The following is a 22,376-nucleotide window of genomic DNA, read 5'->3' as shown; positions in this document are numbered from 1 at the left end:
GGTCAGAAGAGACGAACCTCTTGTGCTCTGGGAATCTAACCTCCTTAAAATGTCTTATGTTGTTGACCTAAAAATAAGGTGGTCAAAATTAGCAGTGTATTTAAAAAATAAATAAAAATCAGAGTTCTAGGCTACGTTTTACCCTTAAAGCATCAATCTCTAATATAGCTTTATTAGTTTCTGCCACTTAAGTATTGGCCTTGGCTTAGCAGTATAATGCCAGACAAGCTTGATCAATGCTATGATTTATGGTGCTCCCCCAAAAATTAGTTATTTCAAGGACTAAAAATGCAGTATTCAAGAACAAAAGCTGCTTCCTAGTTCTCCATAGCAGCTGTAGTGTACTGGTGGGTCCCCTCAAGTAAAGTTGAAGGAGAATAAAATAAGATACTAATTCTGCTTTCTCCACTAGGTTAAGTTTTGATGAAGGGAAATCTTGGAGCAAGTACAGTTTCACATCCCTCCCACTGTTTGTAGATGGAGTTTTAGGGGAACCTGGAGAGGAAACTCTCATCATGACGTAAGTGAGCTTGCCATCATACTAATGCTGATGCGAACTGCACCATAATTATCTTATGAGGATTGTTTATAATATAACACTCTTTCTGGTTGGTGACCAAACCGAGTGTTATCTGAAGCCAGGAGTATGCAGACTTCTGTTGCTGAATCATCAATGTCTATTTCTGGTAGATTGAGGGAATGACAGTATGGTTCCTTGCAAGCTGTAAACACATTATCATTTAGCTTACCAGCATGAGCCCCCACTCCTCAAATTGAATGTGATTTAAAGCAGAGTTACTCTTGATAAATGAATATTTAAAAGAAAAATGGTGGACTATTTTTATAGCTGTGGTTTTGCTACTACTTTCTATTTTTTAACTGAGAAGCAGAAAAATGAAGACATTCTTTGTAAGAATGAATGATAAAATGTTGCCTGGAGGCTGACTCACAAAAAATTGTGATTAGTTTCAATGTGGTATGCTGAGAACTGCATTGTGCATAAATCTGGGTTCACCCTGCCTAAAATTGTGACATTTTACCTGATATCAGGTATGCAAAAAGAGGAGAAAATTTATTTTTCTGTCTGTAAAAAATGAACTGACCTGTAATAAACAAAATATTTGGCTTGGAAACTAACCTGAGTTAACAGAAATGTTTGAAGAATGGTACCTTAATGTACTGATTTTAATTCTTGTTGAAATGATTCCCAAAGCTCATAATTAAGATATGAAAATCCTGCAGGTATGACTGTCTCCAGCCTGTCAGGTCTCCTCTGTTTGATCAGTTTGGAGAAAGACAGAATTGGGAGGCTATTGATCCACAGAATAAAAGCTATGGGTAATCTAAGAGGTTTGTGGGTATTTAGGCGCCTAAGTCTTACTTCCACTATGTCAGTCAAGTGAAAATCAGTAGGACTAGAACTTCCAAAGCAATTAATCTCTGCTGGAAATTTGTCAGTGACTGTACCTCTGTAACTACTAGACTCCATGTGGTGCTACCTTTCACTGTATGCACTTTCTGCTGTGTTCTGTAGAGTGTTTGGACATTTCAGCCACCGCTCAGAGTGGCAGCTGGTAAAAATTGACTACAAGTCCATTTTTGATCGGAGGTGTGCAGAAGAGGACTACAGGCCTTGGCAACTCCACAGCCAGGTGAGAAGCAAGGAGGCTGGGATCTGACCTGAGGCTACATGATCCTACAGTTAAAGATCATCATGATCCACTGTATTTTCCTGTTAGCTTCATGTATCAGATTGTACCTTATTAGCTGGTTTTGTTGTGTTACATAGGTGTATTAGCCCTGAAGGATGAACAGCTGCCTTTTGGCTTGTTGTGTAACTAATGGATAAGAAAGAGTCTGTGTCAAAGAAACAACAGAAGTTTGAGGCTCCATACAGATTATTAGCTTAGATTCTTATCCAGAGCCGAGGGATGCAACAGCAGCAGAAGCACTGCTGCTGAAAGAGGCCTGAACTCCTTCCCTCTGAGAACTCCCATCCAATTCCTTCATCCTTACCTCCTTTCTCTCCTTCCATTCTCTGTCCTCATAGTCAATATCTTAAGACCCTTCTAGTTCTCTCAAACTTGTTTCCCTACAATCCAGCCCTCTCACTCTCATGTCTTATTCGCTTGTTTTCATACTTGCTCCATCACTCTCAGCTGTTAGTTTTGCTGTGAGAGCCGGACACTTTATTCCCCATTCTTTTGGGTCCCCCTGTGCCCTGTCCCTGGCATCCTGGATGCAGGGGCTGCATCACTCCTGGAACCATCACTCAAGTAGCCAGCAAGTCAACATGCTCTGTGCAGTGCCTGTGCCTGCCTTGGGGGCATCTTCCCAGCTCTGCTAAGTTGGACACAATGCCTGTCTTATATCAGATTAAAACACAATATGGCCCAAATTCTGTGGTTATATAAACACCACAGGCTCCACTGAAGTCTAAAGAGATACAAGCATTTGTATGATCAAAGGTTGTCTTTTTGTGCTGGGCAAGAATTTAATAATGAATATGAAATGGAAGTAGCTTGACTCAGACTAGCTGCTCACACAAAGCACAACACCACACCAAAAATACCAGTTATGACTTAGATCTTCAGATGATGAAAATCGGTACAGCTTCCTTGAAATTCAAGAATCCACAGCATTTTACACCAGTTGCCATTCAAGCCCTTCTGTTTTCATGGGCAAATCTGTATCATTAATATTTTCTTTAACTTACAGCACAAAAGGTAACAATTGAGACCCCACTGTCTTTTGTTCTTTACTTTCTTGTGCTCACATAAGCAAAAATGCCAAGGATTTTGCAGTATATCTTTGACGATGTTGGCTTTGGAGTTTGCAGAACTATTTTTAGGAAGACGGCTGTAGACTTTTGCCTTTTGATTTGCTTTCCTTTGAGATTACAAGGCTGAGCCATGTTTCCTAGATAGAAATTTTTAACAGGGTGCTCAAGATAGTGAAAAGACAACGAAGTGTTAACATCCAGTACATAACAAATCAAATCCTGAAAAACCTGAACTCAGAATCTGTGGAAAGTATTTACATATACGTGTATTACTAATTTCCACTGAACAAAATCATTGCCAAAGTGATTAGACCAAAGAAATAGACGTGCTCTACCTCAGAGAGCAGAGGGATCAGGCTGTGGTTTCAGTTGCTGTGAAACCTAATCTATAAATGAGAAATGGGCCTGAATCAAATACTTACTGGGTTTGGAACAAATTCAGGACTGAGTCTGATACATAAATAAACCCAGATCATTTATTGGTGTGTATTGGAAAAGCTGCTTTAGTTTCAATTAAAGCTTCAGTAGCTTTAATTAGCTCCACTGTACTGACATGGTATTTGACTTCCCATCCTCTTCCCTTGAGTCACAGCCCCTATTATTGCACAGTCTTGAAAAATTGGGTGTTACAAACAGCCTGGTGGGTGTCAGACAAAGATATTTTTGGTTTTGTTTCCAGGGAGAAGCTTGCATCATGGGAGCAAAGAGGATCTACAGGAAACGCAAGTCAGAGAAGAAATGCATGCAAGGAAAATATGCAGGGGCTATGACCTCAGAGCCATGTGTGTGCACAGAGGCAGACTTTGACTGGTGAGCAATGAGCACAAAATATGTGTGAGATTACCTAAAATGACGTTCCCACCCCACAAAACAGAATTCACTAGAGAGTCCGTAGGCTTGCAGGGAGCAGAAATTAATAAATGTGTAGGTGGCTAAGTAGATTCCTCCCTGATAGTGTAGGTATGTCAAAAGAAAGAAAGGGGAAGTGAGTGTCTGTAATCCTTGTTAAAGCTCTCACAAAACTGATGCTGAACAAGCCATTTTCCAGGTCTCATCTGAGCTTTTTGAAGTATTAAGGTAAAAGGTTCATTTAGTCTAACTTCAGCAATGTCCAGGAGTGGCTGTGAAAGTAATATATATGACATACATATAGTGTATAGTGTGTGTTAAGAAAATTATTCATACATAAATAAACACATCTGTATATACATGTAAAAATAAGTATATATAGTATACTAAGCAAGCCTTCAGCTTCTGGAAATCAAATATCTAGGGAATTACTCTGCCATTTTTTATATCTGGACTATCACATTTGATATCTTGACATTGCATTCATTAATTTGCTTAATCTCCCAAAGCTTTTTCTTCTGTCCTGTATTCTATTAGAAATAGTGTCCATTGCCGAGTTATTAATGGGGTGATGAAATGTCAGCTTCTGATTTCATTTCAAAATTCCTGCTGATTCACAGTAATTCGCACAAAACAGACAGGGAACCACCTTGTTGGAATCTCACTATCACTATGTTTTCTCTGAGTCTGAAACAGTCCTGAATATTAATAAAATTGATTGCAGGATTTGCTGCTGCAAAAGTTTGTTGCTAGGTACAGAACAAAAGTACTGCAGTGATACTTGCTAGGGAAAAACATGCTTGTATTTCTTTTACATTCACTTAGAGGAAACTTTCTGCAAAATGTCTGCTGGGCTGTGAAATAATGTCTCAGAGAAAACTTGGGGACATATGACAGACATTCACATTTCACGTGGATCCACAAGACCCTTCGAATCTGATGGAATCAGCAGAATTAGGCCTTTTTGAAAGTCAGCTTATTAAAAGTAGCTTGAGAGGAGTACCCTTAAAAGTACTGCAGGTTTCTGTGCTGAGCAAACTGATAAAAAGCCTTCCTCGCCTAGGAAGGTCTTCCTTCTCCTGATGGAACCACTTTTGTTTCAGGGCAGACTATCATGTTCCCCTCCAGTGCTCTCTGAGCTCTTGTTTTTTACATAGTTCTCAGATCTGGATTTTTACTTCATCCATTTCAGCTTCCTTCTCCACTGCCTCTGAGGAAAAATGAATAAAATATTTCCGTAAACATCCAGTTCAGAAATATTTACCAGAAATAGTCATCACTTATTTATCTACTTAAAACAGTCAAGAGCATAGTTTTACATAGATTTTCCAGAGAGAGATGGAAAAGCCACTGGGAACAGATGACAGAGGAGAAAAGAAATGCCAAAAAAAAAAAAAAAAAGGCAATTCTGCTGGCTCACCTGTATTTGTCAGCCCAGCTTTATTATGCTAACAAAAGCAAAGCTGCTGCTTCTCTGCCATAGCATTCTGTGCATGCCTTCTTGAACTCTGTACTAGGCTTCCCTGCTAAAGCATCCTGCATAAGCTAGTCCAAGCTTGGAGAAAAAATGTTGAATGAAGTCTTGCTGATAGATGTCCTCTGTAGGTTTCTTCATGCAAAAGGAAGAAGCACTTTCATCATCCTCATTCATGACATTTCCATGGTGCATTTGAATAATTTATTAGTCTTTTTTAGACTTTTTTAGACAGGGCTCTGAATTGGAGAGGATTGAAAGGGACGTATCTGTCAGGCAGGGAGAAACCCCTTTTCTGGCTGTTCTGTTTTTGCAATCTTGAAATAAACTGGGCAGCTTTTTATATTAACATTAATGGTTACAGGATCCGGACTCATACAGAGTGCATGAGGACAACAATCCCTGCCCCAATCAGTGTAGTTTGGACACTGAATTTGTATGGAGAAAATTTTGTTATCTAAATTTATCAGAGCTTGGAGTAAAACAGAATATATACCTGTGTGGTCATGTGAAGTTAAAAAAAAAAAAAAAAAAAGTGTTATTCCTGTTAATTCCGTGAGTGTTGTCTTATCAGTTCAGGGGAAAAAAGACAATCATAAAGGACATAAAGATTTTCTAATTTGTTTTTTTTTTCTCCTAGTAATGTCATAGAACTCAAAGGTTCGTTTCAAATCTGCATTCAGCCCACAGTAGTTCTTTCTCAGAGAAAAGGGCACATTGGTTTATTGTTTTACACAGCAGCAAAACTGAGTGACACTGGAAATGACTGTAGTTCCACCAGCCTTGGGAACCTGAGCTCTTCTGACATTAGGCATCTTTTATCATGGCCTAGATCCAAAACTAGCTGGGGCCAGAGCTGATCCGGCAGGGAGCTGGTGCTCTGTGCCTGGGCTGCAGCTGACAGCCAGAGGGCAATAGCGCTTCAGGAATAGGGGGCTGTGGGAACACGCAGGAAAACCCTCCTCAAATCCGTCCTAGCAACGGCCTGGAAACGAGATTGTCCTTCTTCATTTAATTGATTTGAGTAAATGGATGACACCGTTACTTGTGTGTTATTAAAGCATTAATTTACCCGCTTTCCTTCCATTGTGTTCCTTCCTGCCGTCTGAATGTTATTAAGGCAATATCTCTCCAGTAGAAATACTTCCCAGACACAGATGGAAATCTTTAGTGGTACTCATCCTTCAGCTACCTGTCCCCCAGGTCCTTTAATAGAAACTTTGAGTTAAGTGTTGCTCCGTCAGCCCTCCCTCGGAACCCACTGCCATTAATACTGAGGGCTTCTCCTATCAGTATTCCTATATCTTACACCTCCATGGGAAGTACCATTCTGTTCACTCTGGTGCTGGTGACTTCGAACAGACAAAGAGGTGCAAAGGAGCCTTAGTGCAATTGAGAATCAAACGTACTTATTTCACTGATGATATCAGCAAGGATCATGCAGGTGCCAGTTCTGAAATGCACATACATTTACATCCTAAAATGAACTAAATTTGCTTTATCATTCTGGTAGGCTTATTTAACTAATGAATAATAATTTTGAGTTAATCTTTAGTGCATTTTGAATGGTTGTGGAAAATGCGGATTCACTATGCAAAGTCTATGATGCATCTCTGCATCTTTAGGGGCCTAGATATCTTCCAGGCCTGATTTTACTGGAAAGACTCTGGGAATCTCAGATTCTCTATTAACATAAGCTGGTGCAGCCTGTTCTGAACACTGCGATGCAGTTATAACCATATGTCTTCCTGGGTCCGTCATTCAAACTGTCGTTGAATCCATCCTTCTCTGAGATAAATCCCAGTTCAGATCCTGTACTACTGTGAAGCAAATATAACTCTCTTTAACATAAATTTACACTTATACCATAGTTCAGTATTAGATAATGATAGTAGACTAATAAAATGCTGGTAAGACTTCACTAGGGCTGTGGCCACAGTTAATTATTTTTACAAGAGCTTTTGGAATCTACAGAACAAGGTGGACTTTAATCCTAGGTACCTTAATTCCACCCTATTTAAAGTCTGAAAAGTTTGCAAAGCAGAAAGTACAAAACCACAAGTAACGTTTTCAGTTTCTGGCATGTCTGACCTTAAGGTGAAACTGTTAATATTAAGGAAATCCTGTGCTTACGTGTTAAGTCATCTCCTGAGTCTCAGAAGGTATGAACAAGGCAATCACTTGTCTGATTTACCTGATTATGTCTATACCTTAGAAATGGTGGAATTTTAATATCACAAAGATTTACAGTTCTTACATGACAGTATGTTTGTCAGGTCTGTATTCAAGCTAGTTCCTTAAGGGATTTATTTATCCTTTGATTGTTACTTACGTTGATAATGATCTTAAATAAGGAAATTTACCATGCACTTTGAGCAGGGTTATAGAATTTCCGGATTGAATGAGTATCTGTCTTTAATTACGGAGAAGGATTTGTCATCCTACCTGACTAGGACAAATAGGATTCCAGTTTAAACCAGTAAAAGTGGCCAGTGGATGAATATTGTAATCAAGAGCTAGGCAATAGGCTGCTTCACACTGATAAAACAAGCCATGCAGGTAAATGGCTCTGCTTTTATTTTGATAGGTACATTATCTATTTCACCTGAATTCCTTTCAGGCAGGCAGAAAATATCATCAATATATGCAAATTCCAATTCCCAGGTACCTGGCAGTGACTCGGCTAGCTGATTGCAGTCTAAAGCTGATGCCTTTCCTGTTTCCAGATTTTGCTATACTGGCTCGTGCTATGGCAATCCAATTGATGCTAATGCTTGTTGATTGCTACAAAGCCCGTTGTGCCAAATTGTAGGCAGCAATTTGTTGTCAGCATCAGTGTTCTGCATGCACCAGCCTGTAGCCAAGGAATTCATTAGATTCCAAGATTGCGGAGGTGAATGGGGGGCTGCTGCATCTGTAGAGAGATACGGAACAGCAATTCGTGTCATTTACTGGGATGATATTTCTGTAGGACTTTAATGAGCCAGACGATTTGCAAGCCTGAAAATGACACTGTGAAACTTCTGTGCTTAGAACTATTTCTGTTGTGGAAAATCCTATAATTTTATTCTCTCGACTTTGAGAAATATGATCCAAGTATAGTCAAACCTAGTTAACTCAAGCTTCCCTTGCCTAGATTTGTGGGTACTAACAGGAAGCAAAATTATAGCATGAGTATAGACAAGTGTGTAGTAAGAAATCACAGACTTGATACTGCTGTATTAAATTGGACTATGGGTACTGATCCTCTCTGCAGCAGATTTTACTGTATTGTTTTGTTTTGTTTTCACCTAACTGATTGCAGAACATTGTGTGTGTACAGTGTTACAGCTTTTTAATTACACTGACACATGCTAACTTAGGAATATAGCACTGCAGTGTTGACAAATGAATTACAAAAATACAAGAGTCCCACTTGTATGTAAATATTTGTTTTCTCTAAGCAAATCAGAATGGTGTTATTCTTCATTATAAAGTGCTTCCACAGCCATAGTGTTTTTAATCCAACAAGGATGATTACAGGAGCACATGGCAGTGGGAGAATAGGCTGGCTGATGCTTCCAAAGCAATTAAACAACATTCAATCACTAACATCTGAGTAAATAGATTCATGAAAATTCAATCACAAAAACTGAGGAAAAAAACATTTAGGTCATCTAGTTCATTGCTGTTTCCTAGAGCATGTTCTCAATTATTTGTTGTAGCTATCCCAAGCAACACAGCTGCCAAAATGTTCTTTTGGAACAATTGTGCAGTCCAGTGGGTGTTCAAGAGTTTTCCCAAGGGATGTGCCGCTTTAGTTTTCTTTTAATGCCACCTTTTTAATTTCTCTGGTTTTAGATTACCTCAAAATATTTTTCTTTCTTGATTCAGAAGAAAAGCTTGCAGGCATGAGCAAAAAGCGGTGACAAAATTCCTCTCATTGTCCAGCTTTTGATAACAACCGAGAGATCTTAAAATTGTTTAACAGCAACTCAGTTTTATTTAAACCATCATGTTTTGGCCCAGCAAGAAAAGACAATTGGAAAAAAAAATCTTCATAATTTTATATATTCTTGTTCTTGTTAATATTATTCTACATATATTATTGATCACACTGTCAATCAGCATTGGTTGCTGCCTGTTAGTGGTTGTTGAATCCAGTAGCCTGATAGAGGTGAGGCTGCTGCAGCTTTTTTATATCCCCTGATCCAAGCAGTAACAAGGTTGAGCATTTGTTCCTGACAGACATAAATGTACACACAATGTATATATACATGGCTGGCCACACAGATTAACCCAAACAGAAAACACAGCACTTGTACAAACACCAGTTGCCTTATCCTGTCCCCTCTCTAGGTGATCAAGATGAAATCCCATTTGTGGAAAATATATGCATATGTAAATGTACGCACAATATCGATCCCACCAGTACCTGGTCTTAGACACCCAGTTCTATCCAGTAGCTGTCCCTGGGATGCCCAGTCTCCCCAGTTGCTGACATTTGGATGTATGAGCCTCTGAGCCCTGGAGCCACGCTCCAGTTGCTGATGCTCATGCCCACAGGCATGGACTGTGGATCGTTGCCAGGAGATGGCCCCTGGATCCCAGGTGTGCCCAGCTGCCTCCCATGTAGACAGACACAGGTCTCTTCACTAGCTGGTCCAGACCTACATGACTTTACATCAGTAGCCAGCCCCCAAACGAATAATCAATTCACAGACCTGGTATCCAGCCCAGACTTGTGACCACATCAGCACATAGCTCCTAAGGTTTTCATCCTTCTCACTGTCCTGTCTGGCTTGATGCTCACCCAGGCACTATGCAAACACTCCAGTGATTCCAGCTGCTGGCAGCATGGGCACATGGGCCTTAGGACCCATGGTCTAACTCCAGTTGCTGACATTTAGACATGCACGTGCACACTGAACAGAGAGCCCCTGTCCCAGAAGAACAGTTAGAAATGGAATTTAATGAGATAAGAAAGAACAATGCAGTGAAAGGACATGGCCAAAAAAACACCCCGTTTACACACAACCAATTCCTTTTCCCTCTGATTTTGTACATTTTTGTACACTCCTTAAACCACCTTGATCATTCCCTTTTCTTGCCTTTGGTTCTTCCCCTTGGAATTCCATAATAAGCTTTGTCCAACCCCCAGATTCTCTTTTTTGGCATGGTATAATGAGCTCTGTACCCCTGTGTGCGGTAACCCTGCTCAGTCTACAAAGTAATCTGGGCAGAGCCTCCCCTCTTGATTATCTTGTAGGTCTTACCCCAGAAATGGTTTGATGGTTCTCCTTTGAACAGCCCTTAGAGGAACCAGGACAGAGTCTTCACTGGCTCTATCCACATTACTGGTGTTTCTTGTAAACAAACATGAGCCCTTAGATCACATAGTCTAATTTACCCTAATCCTCTTTTGTAGACATCAGGCTACAGGATACCAAGATATTAAAGATAACAAGGAAAAAAAATAAAAATAAAAGAAAGAGATCACTTAAGATCAAAGATCATGTCGCAACTGGAATATTGGAAAGGAGTCTGTGAACCTCCGAATAGCAGTTCTCAGAAATGATGATCCATTAACTTCTCAGTTATGCTATATGGAGAAAGCTCAGTATAAGGAATAAGAATGATTTTCCACCCAAACAGAACAGAATACTGTTTAAAGAGTTTTGTTTGTTTATTTGTTCCACAAATAAGGAACTAAAAATGAACAATTTTTATAGTGTCTTTATTTGGAATCAAAAACGGTTGGAAATGTTGTTTATTTTTAGTGGAACTGAAGAAAATTTATTCATAGCTAAACCCAAATTGCAACAAAAGATTGCAGTTTGACTCATTGTTTCTGACACATGTTTTTTGGTAGCATTTCCTCTTCCAAACCAAAATAGAAATGAAAATTGCAGCCATTACCAAATACTTCTGTTAATGCCTTCATTCAGCTCTCTTAGAGCTGTAATTTTTCCTGTACAGCTAATGTGATATAGTTTTCAAATACAATGAATTGTTTAGCACTTCAGGTTTCTAAGATACAACTGAGACAGCAGTGACAGAATTTGGTGATCTCTGGCTTTTATTATATTTGGGTCTAGAGCTGTGCCTGAGAAATAGCGTTAGACTATGGAGGGATAACAGATAAAGAAGTAGCTCATGAGCTCACTGAATAAAACAAAGATCTGGTTCTGCTTGTTTATGCTGGGATGCATGCAAGGTAACTTCACCCCCCCACACTCCCCCCCAGAAAAAGCTAAAGCAAGTGAAGAATCTTTTATTATATCAGCAAAAAGGATCAGAAACCCTAGGAAAGAGATTGAGGAAAATCAAAACTTGGATCCATAGTAGCGAGCATGAACTAATGCCCATGTTAAATCTTTTTTTTTTTTTTTTTCTCCAATGTGACTTTCTTTTAATGCTAAAACAGTGATTATGGATATGAACGTCACAGCAATGGGCAGTGTTTACCAGCGTTTTGGTATAATCCATCTTCCTTGTCAAAAGACTGCAGCATTGGACAGAGTTATCTCAACAGCACTGGGTAAGTAGCACACCAGGTGTTTTTTAGCTAGACTAGCCATACAGACTTCAACCCGGTATCAACTACTGATCGTATTTTCCATAGATGACTCAAAGCTGGGTGAAGCCCTTAGGACCTCTTTATTGAGTTTGTTAGGGTGCACAGTCTGGCCCTCCAGATTGCCATCACGTATTGTCCAGACCTTTCTATGAAAAATGATACCATAAAGAAACTTGAGTGGAAAATGTAAGGCAAAGGCCAGATCACTAAATCTCTGAAAAGTCTCCTGTTAAAATCATGTGGGATCAGGTGAGGCAGAAAGGGTGGAAAACAGTTTAGAGGAAAGGGATGAAACTGATGTATAAGTGAAAAGAAGCAATAGATGGGCAGCTAGTCCAAATGCTGTTTGTTCTTTGGCTCTCCTGGAAGACAATAAAGATATATTATACATTAAAAGACTGACCTCAAGCTGCATTTCTCATGCAAGTGATAAAAGCAAAGGAATCCAAGCTGCTTTGACATTTTGTACACTCAAAGATAGCCATAATTTGCTTTTTTCTTCAACTTCGTCATTTCTCTTGATCTAGAGAGTTACATCTTGAGTGAGAGTTGTCTCACAGCTGATGAGAAGTGAATAGCTTTATGATGTGAGAGAATCTTTTTAACTACACCTAAAAATATAATAACAGAATACAATTTCATACTGTATGTGCATGTTATTTATAGATCTATAGTTATTTAACTTATAACCTAGGTCATCATATAATTCTACATTTTATGCAATTTATGTAGTATGTGGTATATAGATGTGCTAAATATCACATGCCATTTAACAACAGAATTAATTATTTGTATGTTAGGTACACAGGGATTGCTTGGCTGAGGCAACAATAAAAAGATGTCTTCCAATCTCCCTAGTCTAAAGAACCCTTGAAAATGTCTCCCTGTTTCCAGTTAACCCTGTCATGCTACCTCTTTGCATCTTGCAGAGATTTCTCTCTTTACCTTTGCAGGTACCGGAAAGTTGTTTCTAATAACTGCACAGATGGTGTGAGAGAACAGTACACGGCAAAACCACAGCAATGTCCTGGCAAAGCCCCCCAGGGGCTTCGCATAATCACCACTGATGGCAAACTGACAGCTGAGCAAGGACACAACGTCACTTTCCTGGTGCAGCTGGAAGAGGTAAGCTCTATTTTTATGTTGCATCCCAGGCCTCATGGCTGTATTTCAGTCTGATTCATGCCAGACAAAGTTTGTAAAGTGGTGAAGAGGTGAACCAAGAGGGTGTGGGATAAAGTCAGCTCCATGATGTAGCTGGGGCAGACTATACTCTAAAAGGTAATGGATGATGTATGAAGACAGTGAGACTGAAAGTCTATGCTGTGCAAAGGGTAATAGGGAGAAGTTGATAAAAACTGGGAAATGGCCTTGCTTGGGAATTTTACAGTAGGACTGGCGAGTGGGCCAGTTATATGCTATAAGCTAAACGAGAATAAACTACGTTTCTAGCAGCATAATTGTATATACACTAAATTATTTATCAAATAAGCTATTTCAGTGACAAAAATCACAGCACCTACCAGAAAAGTTAAACAACCCAGCAAATGAACAACTTTCCTGCCATAAAACAGTATCAAATTCATAGAATCACAAAATAGCTGAGGTTGGAAGGGATCTCTGGAGTTTGTATAGTCCAGCCCTGTTTCTCAAAGGGAAATTTCTGTCCCTTTCAAACAAGGCAGAGGTATCACAAAACAAGAACTTGCCATTTTATGTTTAGTTCTGCCTTGCACTGGTATGGAGCATAGTATAATCTAGGATGTTTAACATTCACCAAATCTGTCCTACCTGTTATTGCTGAAGAGAAGGCATCAGGCTTGTTACAAAAGGCTAGATATGTGTGTGTTCATGTGTCAGTTGTAGTCCCTTCTCATCTTTGTATCTCCCATATTCCTGTATCCCCCTGAGACAGTTTGTTTGAAGCCTTCAGATCTGCAGAGCTGTTCCACACACCACAGCCTCCCAGCTCTATTTGTTCCTGCCTGTGTTCCACTTGACCCTCAGAACAAGGGATAGTGGCTTTAAACTAAAAGAGTGTAGATTTAGATTAGCAGATGCAAATCATGGCAGTAAGAAATGACGTTTACGCTCAGCTGTGGGAATCAGGCAGGAACCACAGCACAGGGGGGTTTCTTAGAGGGTCTCCTTATGTCTGCAGTGATGCTCAAGGCTGGGACCGTGGACTGTGTCATTCTGACCATGATACAGTGTTAGATTGGAAAGATTTCTCCAGGTTAGTTCTGATATTAGTCTGGGAATAATCATCATGATAATCTTACTGAATGACAGCAGCCAGAAAGTATCAACACCTCCTTCTGTAGTTAGCAGGTGTCCCATTGCATAAAGCATTGCTAAGGTGTTTAATAAGTGGAGAACCATACTTACACCAGTGATTTTGCTCTTAAATTTCTATTGAGATAGGCAGAATAGCAACAGAATCTCTGTCACTAAATGGCAGCACAAGAGAAATCCAGGTGTTCTTTAAAGTGTATTTTCCCATTGCCTCAAAATACTGTTAGTTGGTAGGTTAATCCTTTGTCCTGGCCAGGACTCTATGCACAGGCCAAGGGCTGGTACCTCTCACTTGTGCTACTCAACAACACAGTTTTTCCTCAACCTAAACAAATTGAATCCTTGCTTTATTTTTGTACAGCAATAAAAATTGAACCCAAAACAAAATGAAAACTGCAAAGATATTTTTCCTGCTCAAGTTCTTAAACCCAGCATCCCTGGCATATTTTCCTGCTCTGTTGTAGAAAATAAATAGAGGAGTTTTATTAAGTGGGTGTTGTTTCTGCATGCTTTCCCCATCACATGGTCATGAAGGTCTCCTGCCTGTCACAAACCCAACTGTTATTTGTGTATTTGAGTTATTGGTAGGAACATCAGACATTTGCTGTACTGCTTCAGCAGAGACACTAAAAGCAGTAGCACAACACTTCGCAGCACAATGGCTTTCAAACTTGTTTTGTCTGATTGCTCATACATCTTTGCTGAGGAAATGGATGGTAAAGACATTCAGGGCAGAATGGTTCAGGGCTTTGGCTGTTTCATTACAAATAATTCACAGAGAAACTGCCTACTCTAATTTATTTTTTATCTTGATAAAATGACAGCCAAAAGTCTTTGACATTCCAGGTCTGCTTTAGTTCTCACTTGCCAAAGTCACTCTACTGGGAGTAGATTTTGGCTTGCTTTTGCCTACTTTCTTTTGCTGTATGATGTTTGGATTAGGTTAATATGTGGGAAAACTCATTTGTTCTAACAGTTCAAGCCATGGGCTAGAATTCAGGCCATCTGATCTCATTCCTGAACTGCACTCTGAGCTCTTTCTGTGTCACCTTGAGTAAGAAACTTCACCTTTTTACTTTTTTGTTCCCTCATCTGAAAATAGAGCTTTCTCCTTCATGCGCTCCATGCCTTTCATTTTTATGCTGAATGCTTATAAAGCCAGAGAAATCTCCCTTACCAGGTGAATATACAAGTACAGCCCTGAATTTCATGTAGATTGCAATGGGTTTCTGTAATGCCAATGTTAATAAATGGTTGCCCAAGGTACGTTGTGTCTCGGGTACATTTAATGAGCTAGGAGGACCCTGATGGCAGGAGGACAGTGCTATTAGCATTTCCCACTGCAGCATTGTGTTTTGGTGTGATTCAGAATTCAATTCAGCTGAAGTCTCTGGAGATGAGCTTAACATTAGGATTGTTTTGATTGTTTGTGTGCCCAAATTTAAGATGCAAAGCCAGGAGTACTTGAAAGCATAGGCTGTAGTTTTTCACAATATCCTAGCGTGTTCCCCCTTTTGATATCACAAGTTACTTAGTAATGAATACGAAAATCTGAAACCTTCATCCTAACTTTAAACGCACATGTTGAATCATGGCTGTTTATCTTACTAATACCACCATGTTCCTGTTAGTAACACACAGCCAAGGATCAGTACACCCTCTCCCCCATACCACTGTCATCTGAATTATAATTGCATTTTCTGTGTTACTGATAATGACAAGCTTGTTAGGAGAAATCATAGCCTTCCATGCATTTTTAAATTCATCACTGAAATTCCATGAAAATATACAAATTTGACCTCTCCTTCAAAATGACACAAAACACCACAGTCTCCTAACGCATCTCCAGTCATACGAGTTGAATTATTTGGCATAGTCCTGAGAGGCCATACTTGTTCATTCCTGTGGAGTGCAAAAGATCTAGTCCTCTAGAAAAGGCTCATAGATGAGTTGTGATGGCAGAACTGACAGTCAGGATGAGAGATTTGATTAGTACAATTAACTGTTTTGGTGTAGAAAAAGAAGTGCATGTGGAAAGTATCAGGCTATTTGTCCTCATAAAAAAAAAAAACAACAATGAATTCTATTAATTTTTGGCTTTTTTAAAAAAAGTTAAGAGCATCTCTGTAAGCTGGAATTTACAGATGAAAATATGATTTTCTGTATTTGATCAAGTTGAACATAAATATATTTTAAAATTAATCATATGCTTAAACAGATATAGACCAAAGGTATCCCATGCACAGATACTCAGTTGCAATGGAAATGTTTGATGGATGTTTTCTGATGGTGACAGGAAAATGCCACAGTGGGAAAAAAGGTTGACCTAAAGAAAGCACAAAACCGACTTTGAAAACATTAATTCATGAAGACAATCCAACAACAGTGGTGTTTGCCTCTTGCAGAAGATTATTAAATCCATTTTCAACATCTGTAAGGAAGAGGTACAAGTCGATGCATAATTGAAGACTTAAAAATTAAATCTGAAACATGGGTACCGAAATTAAAAACCTTGAACTGTGTTTCATAGTTTTAATACTTCAATTTATATACAAAGATTGGAATTTAATAAGGAAGATTCATGATTACAACCTTCTGGGCAAGATTCAGACAGTGTTTGACAGAGAATCCTGATAGATGGGTTGGAATGAGCCCTAACCTCAGATACACCAAAATACCCAAGGCTGAATAAAAGCAATCAAAATGTAACAATATTGTTGTGAACTAGATAGGCTGTTTCTTGGCATACCCTGAGGCAGAAAGCTTCACCGAGTTTGTTGGAAGCATATAGGTCTTGGGTATGCTTTATTGTTTTGGCAAGATACAGGGAAAATGTGCATTTGGCTTTGGGGGAGGGGAGTTGTGTTTATGATTAGAAATTCCCTAGGCGTTTAATGAGAAAATCCCTTAGAAAACAGTAAATGTCCAATTTATATTTTACTATCAAATGTTCTATAGGTAAAAGGCATAAGATGGGGTCTTGGGAAAATTGTTTTTAATTCCCAGGGCTTCTTCACAGGCCAAAAGGAGTATTCATGTGCTTTTGAAGTTCAGCATATGCTTATGTCTTTGGCTGAACTAAAGTCTTTATCAAGATTGCAGTGTAGTTCTTCAGGTATATCCAACATTTTTCATATTGCAACATATTATAAATTAAATACTGTATATTTTACCTAATACAAGGTAAAATGAAATCCACTAAAATTACTTTTATTTTTCTAGCTATTGTAATTGGTTGCTGCCTAGCTTAGTGTGATTAAAGTACAGGAGCTGAATGCAGAGATTCCACCACAAGCAGCCAACTTGGCAAATTTCTCCCTTGATGCCTAAGAGCCCTGGCATTAAAGCCCTCTTAGAGCACAGGCCAGAGAGGCTGACCAAAGATAACTCAGTGCTGATTGCATCCAAGTGCTTTGCTGTGGCTGCAGAAATAATGCGTTGAGTTTTATGTCCACCTTAATCAGGCTAAAAGCTTTAGGAAACCCTATCACAGAGCACTGGATTTGTCCAAAATGATAAGGAGAAGTCAGAAAAAGCAACAGGAGAGATTTAAGCAAGAGATATGTATATGCATCAATCTGTTGCAAAACAAAACCTCTCTTGGTAAAATAGCCGCTTGCAAATGGCTCTCTAGAGCTGCCTGAGACACAGACAGCTGGGGTTGATGTAGATCAGGTGTAGGACGTACAGAAATGTTTTGATTTGGGCTTACCTGCTTTCTCCTCTGTCTTGTGCCCATGCTCTCTCCTGGCACAGATAAAACATTATAAAAAAATCAAAACCACAGTCTCTTTGTTTTCCTGACTTTTTTCTTCCCCTTTCTAAGCTAGAATTTTAAATGTCAGCCTTTCAAAATGTGGCATTTTCAGAGAAGTGTTATAGCCTGGATCTTACTGAATGGAAAATGTTTTTTCCAGTTCAAAGAATTTTAAAACAAAACAGGAAAGGCCAAGACAAATGAAAAAGACTGGGGGAACAGAAGCTGAAGTTCTTCTCCAATTAGTTTTTCAGATGTCCCTGTCAGCATCTTTTCTCCCTAGGGAATTTGGAAAAAAATTTGAAATCTAAATCCTGCATGTGTTAGAAATGGCTCCGTTCCGTGGCAGCACCCATAGATGCTATGGCTTTCATGGCAATAGAGAAAATGAAGATGAGATAAAACACTCTTTAGAGCATGAAGTTTGATGCTTGCAGAAACAGGGCTGGTCTAACATTCTATCACCCTGTTCTTGTTCCTCTGCTACCTTAAATATTCAGGGGAATGTACCTTGTCCTGAAATACATCTCTGCTGCATGAACTCAAATATACTCAGAGATGATAAAGCCAGCAGGGTCACTACAGTGGTGTGGTTTTAACCATGCAGACTGCTTTGTCCCAGCAGTATGGCTTTATTGAATAATTGTTTTACTTGAAGATACCATCTCTTTTTAGTAAAACAAACAACAACAACAAGAAAGAGTAAAGCCCTAGCGATGGGTTTAACAGAACTGGAAGAGCATCTAAGGGTATTTCAGAGAACTCTGTCTTTGGTCCCAGTCCAGCACCATGCTTGAGAGAATATATTTCCCCTTTGACCAGAGGTTCAGAGCAGAGGAGCTCATGTATGCTCACCTCTGTTTTTGGAGGCATATCCCATCTCATACCTGTTGTTGGCTCTGTTGAACAGGGCATCAACTCAAGATACCCCAGAACACTGCACCTTACCTGAAATTTGCAGAGCCTCTTTCAAATAACTCACCTCACCAAGGGGCTTAACTTTAGAAACTTATTTAAGATCAACCCAGGGGCAACCTGGAGCTGGCTTAACACGAGGCCCCCATGTTGTTTTTTTGATTGTTTGTTTTTCTGCCAGCATATTCAATTTGGCCTTCTCCCTGGTGACTCAGCATCTCAGGGTTCTTCTGCCCTTACTGGTGCTCTCAGCGAGCTGCTGTCTTTACCTTCAAGACTCTGTAGAGAAATAGCGTAGCATATCTGTAGGAAGCCCCAGGCATGTAACTCTGTCATGGGATGTCTCTCCCTCCACACATTCAGCCTGCGATCCTCCAAAGCAGAGCAATACTTTTATTTCTGTCTCATCATTTTGGAAGCAACTGAGCTTCCAGCAGGGTGCCAGGGTAGTGTAATGACTACCGCTTCAACCTCTACAGAGCGTCTGGGACAATTTCTCTCTCTTGTTATCCCCAGGTATAGCTCTGCTCCCCCTACTTTCCAGTCAGCCAGGCCTCCACCATTTCTGACTTCACAACAAGTGATAAAAAGACTGAGGAAACATGCTGAATGGAAGCGTTCTGTCACAGTTCCCTCACACACACACACACACACACACACATTTCCCTTTCCAATGTGGAAACCTGCCCGATGCCAACCATTTACACGGGTACCTTTCATTCCAGTTAGGCATCCAGAGGACTGTCTTGGTGGAGTGGAGGGGGGGAAGGAAACCAAACCAAAGTAAATTAAATGTCCTTTCAGCCAGTTTTATGAACTGCCCTCAGCTATTAATTTAGCAGCGTTCTTCCAGACAGTGGCAGCTGCTCCAGCATCGGCCTGTGGAAGAAACTGCTCCATGGCAACAGGCAGCAAGCGTGAGCTTACCCACGTAAGCATCATGCAGAGCCACTGAGGGGCACTTTCAAAAGGAGCAAGAATGCTTAAAATTGTGACAAGATACCGCATCTCACCTGAAAGGGAGAGGATCTGTAGCAGCCACAGTTGCTATACAGGTCAGTGCAGGCTGTGCAGTGATTTGGCTGTCAGAAGCTGCCCTCACCATGGGCATATCACTGCCTTGTGATATAGGAAAGGCTTGCAGGTGTTTGTAGTGTGTGACACATGGATTATTTGGAATTATTTTTATTGTTTTTATTATTTTAAAACAGTTGTGACTCACTTCTCAGTGGGTTAAACTGGCTTGCAAACAAAAAATCAAAAATTTGCTTTTTGCCTGTAAAACAGAATAATGAAATGCAACCTCTTTGGGGTTTAAAATGCTTTTTAGGGCTGGGTGATTCTGATGTTGAGTTTGATGGAACTGCACGGACCAGGCTGGAATTCAGTTTCAAAAGCAGAAGATTAAAACCAGTTCTAGGATTGCTTCATATTAAAGTGTCTGGCATGAGCAATACAAATCCCTGATATCCCTGGCTTTTCTTTTAGCATTTTTCCCCCCAGCTGTGAATTTTATTTATTTATTTATTGTGATTTATTGCAACAGTTCTGAAGCCTGCTAGACTGGCAGTCCAGGAGACTGATGTCACGAAGTGGCAGTCTGAGTAACACTACAAACCCTCTCTGCTAGGATAATCTCTAGGCAGAAGGATAAGAGTTTAATCAGCCCTGTTAATTCATTAGCACTTCTCTTCTGAGGCAGGGACAAAGTGACCCATTTAGTATTAGTAGTGTTGGTAGCTATTCTGAAGCAAACATAAATCCAGGTCATTTTAATCAAGCCACTGCACAAGTCATAAGTTTCTGTAAGCCGTTGTTATCATGTGAGGCTGAAGTGGTTCTTTTAACTTTGATATACTTTGATATAGTTAACCCTTCCCTGAGGACTTCTCAAAGTTCCTTCTTGCTTTGTTTTATCTATCTACTTTTTATGATTTTAAATGCAAAACGCACAATGTGGGTTGTTCCAAAGATTCCTGAGGCAACCTCAGTCGCTACCCATGTCCTCAGTGCTTGCTGAGATGAGAACGGCTCCCCACCACAACACACAACTTCACAATAAGGAAACCCAGAGGAAGGAGCCAGTATGTTTTCCAGAAGATCCCCTAGCTCTTCTGACAGCTAAGAAGGCAGAGCTACAGAACACACTTTTGATAATACTTCCTTCATGGTGCAGTCAAGTCAACCTCAAGAACTGTCACTTTCTCTCCACTTTCTAATGAGCAGGTAGATGAAGTTCCCACCTTTCCTCTGGTAGCATCAGACTGTGGACTGATGTGCCAGGAGATCTCTTCCAGAAGAAAACAAAAAAACAAAAAAGATCAGAGTCTATTTTGACCCTTTCTCTTTTCTGTCGCCACAGGGAGACCTTCAGAGATCCCTCATTCAGGTGGATTTTGGAGATGGCATCGCTGTTTCATATGCTAATCTCAGCTCAACAGAAGATGGGATCAAGCACATTTACCAAAACGTGGGCATATTCCGAGTGACCGTGCTGGTGGAAAACAGCCTGGGATCTGACAATGCTGTCCTCTACCTGCATGTAACGTGTATGTATGTTCATAATGATTATTAGCTTTTGTGATTCTTCAAAAAAAATATCATTTTCTCTTAGAGATGATGTTTGAGGCTTTGCAGCTGAGAGGGGACTGATGGGAGATGACGAGTGTTTATCTGTCCTTCAGCAGAGGACTCCAGAATGAGAAGAGACACAGGGAAGAATGACATTTGCTTTTTGAACCATATTTTACCTTCAATTTTGGGTGGTCTAATCTGAGACACCTCAGAGGAGTGTCCGGCCCTTTCTGAAATGCCTTGTCAGTAGCATGTTTACAGTTCCACAAAAATAAAGACATTCAGGATCTTTAATCACTTTTAAAAGCCTTAACTTATACCTTGTGCATGTGTTTTGCCCCCTAATGAAATGCAGCTGCATTTGGGATGCAAACCAGTGCATTTCAGTCTTTCTGTTGTCATAGGAACCAAAATCTTGGTGTTAAAGTGTATAACAAGAAGAAATATTATCTTCACATTGCTGTTTAGCTGTTCTTTTCAACCTTTTTATACTTCACCAGTCTCTGATTTACCACTGAAATGTATCTCAGTCCTTGCAGAAAACCATCAGTGTGTTCTTTAATCTTTATTCTGCCACACGTTTATGAAACCAAAAGGTTGAATTGTTACTGGAATTTTGTAATATCCCTAATGGACTTGGGGGGGGAGACACGGATAATAATAATAATTTGCTTTATATGGTGTTTTTTTCCTTTTTTTTTTTTGGTTAATAATTTTTATTTTAGACTGTGTATTTTTGTGGCAGATTTACTGGAAAAAAAGAAAAATCCAAAACTTAGTTATTTTTATATAAGTTGTGCTTACAAAATATCACTTAGCCTCCACTAAAGTAACTCTACATACTCTCTAGATAATTTAGCACATTCCATGTACTTTAACTCCAGTTTTGCTGTTACTTCATATAGCACGAAAGCAGCTGCCTCTTCAGGGGAAGAGGGCAGCTCTTTAATGGTGCACAGTCATATCAGCAGATGGGAGTAGTGGGAGTGGTAGATGTGGGAGACAGCAGCTTTATGAGTGAGCATTGAGCACTAGGGGAGTGGGAACAAATATCTCCTTTAAAAAGACCTTAGGTTCATGACCAAGGTGTACCATTTATGATTCCCTAACCTGATATTGTCCTGTGGCAAACTTTTATGTCACATAATCCTTCAGCAGTGCCATGTGTTTG

The 22,376-nt window shown here is 39.7% G+C and overlaps 1 protein-coding gene across 7 annotated transcripts in view; it reads left to right on the top strand.

Annotated features, from left to right (window-relative positions):
- Positions 1-22,376, top strand: part of SORCS1 (sortilin related VPS10 domain containing receptor 1) — a 291,500-nt gene that overhangs the window by 238,111 nt on the left and 31,013 nt on the right. For all 7 annotated transcript variants that reach the window (XM_080597281.1, XM_080597283.1, XM_080597282.1 and 4 more), the window contains 6 exons: positions 413-520; positions 1,535-1,652; positions 3,462-3,592; positions 11,512-11,625; positions 12,618-12,789; positions 20,994-21,180. In XM_080597281.1, coding sequence (XP_080453407.1) covers positions 413-520; positions 1,535-1,652; positions 3,462-3,592; positions 11,512-11,625; positions 12,618-12,789; positions 20,994-21,180 — 830 coding nt within the window. The remainder of the gene's footprint in view (positions 1-412; positions 521-1,534; positions 1,653-3,461; positions 3,593-11,511; positions 11,626-12,617; positions 12,790-20,993; positions 21,181-22,376) is intronic.

Source organism: Anser brachyrhynchus (assembly GCF_964034855.1).
Source record: "Anser brachyrhynchus genome assembly, chromosome: 6".
NCBI lineage: Eukaryota > Metazoa > Chordata > Aves > Anseriformes > Anatidae > Anser > Anser brachyrhynchus.
This window is presented reverse-complemented; position numbering and strand designations above follow the sequence as displayed.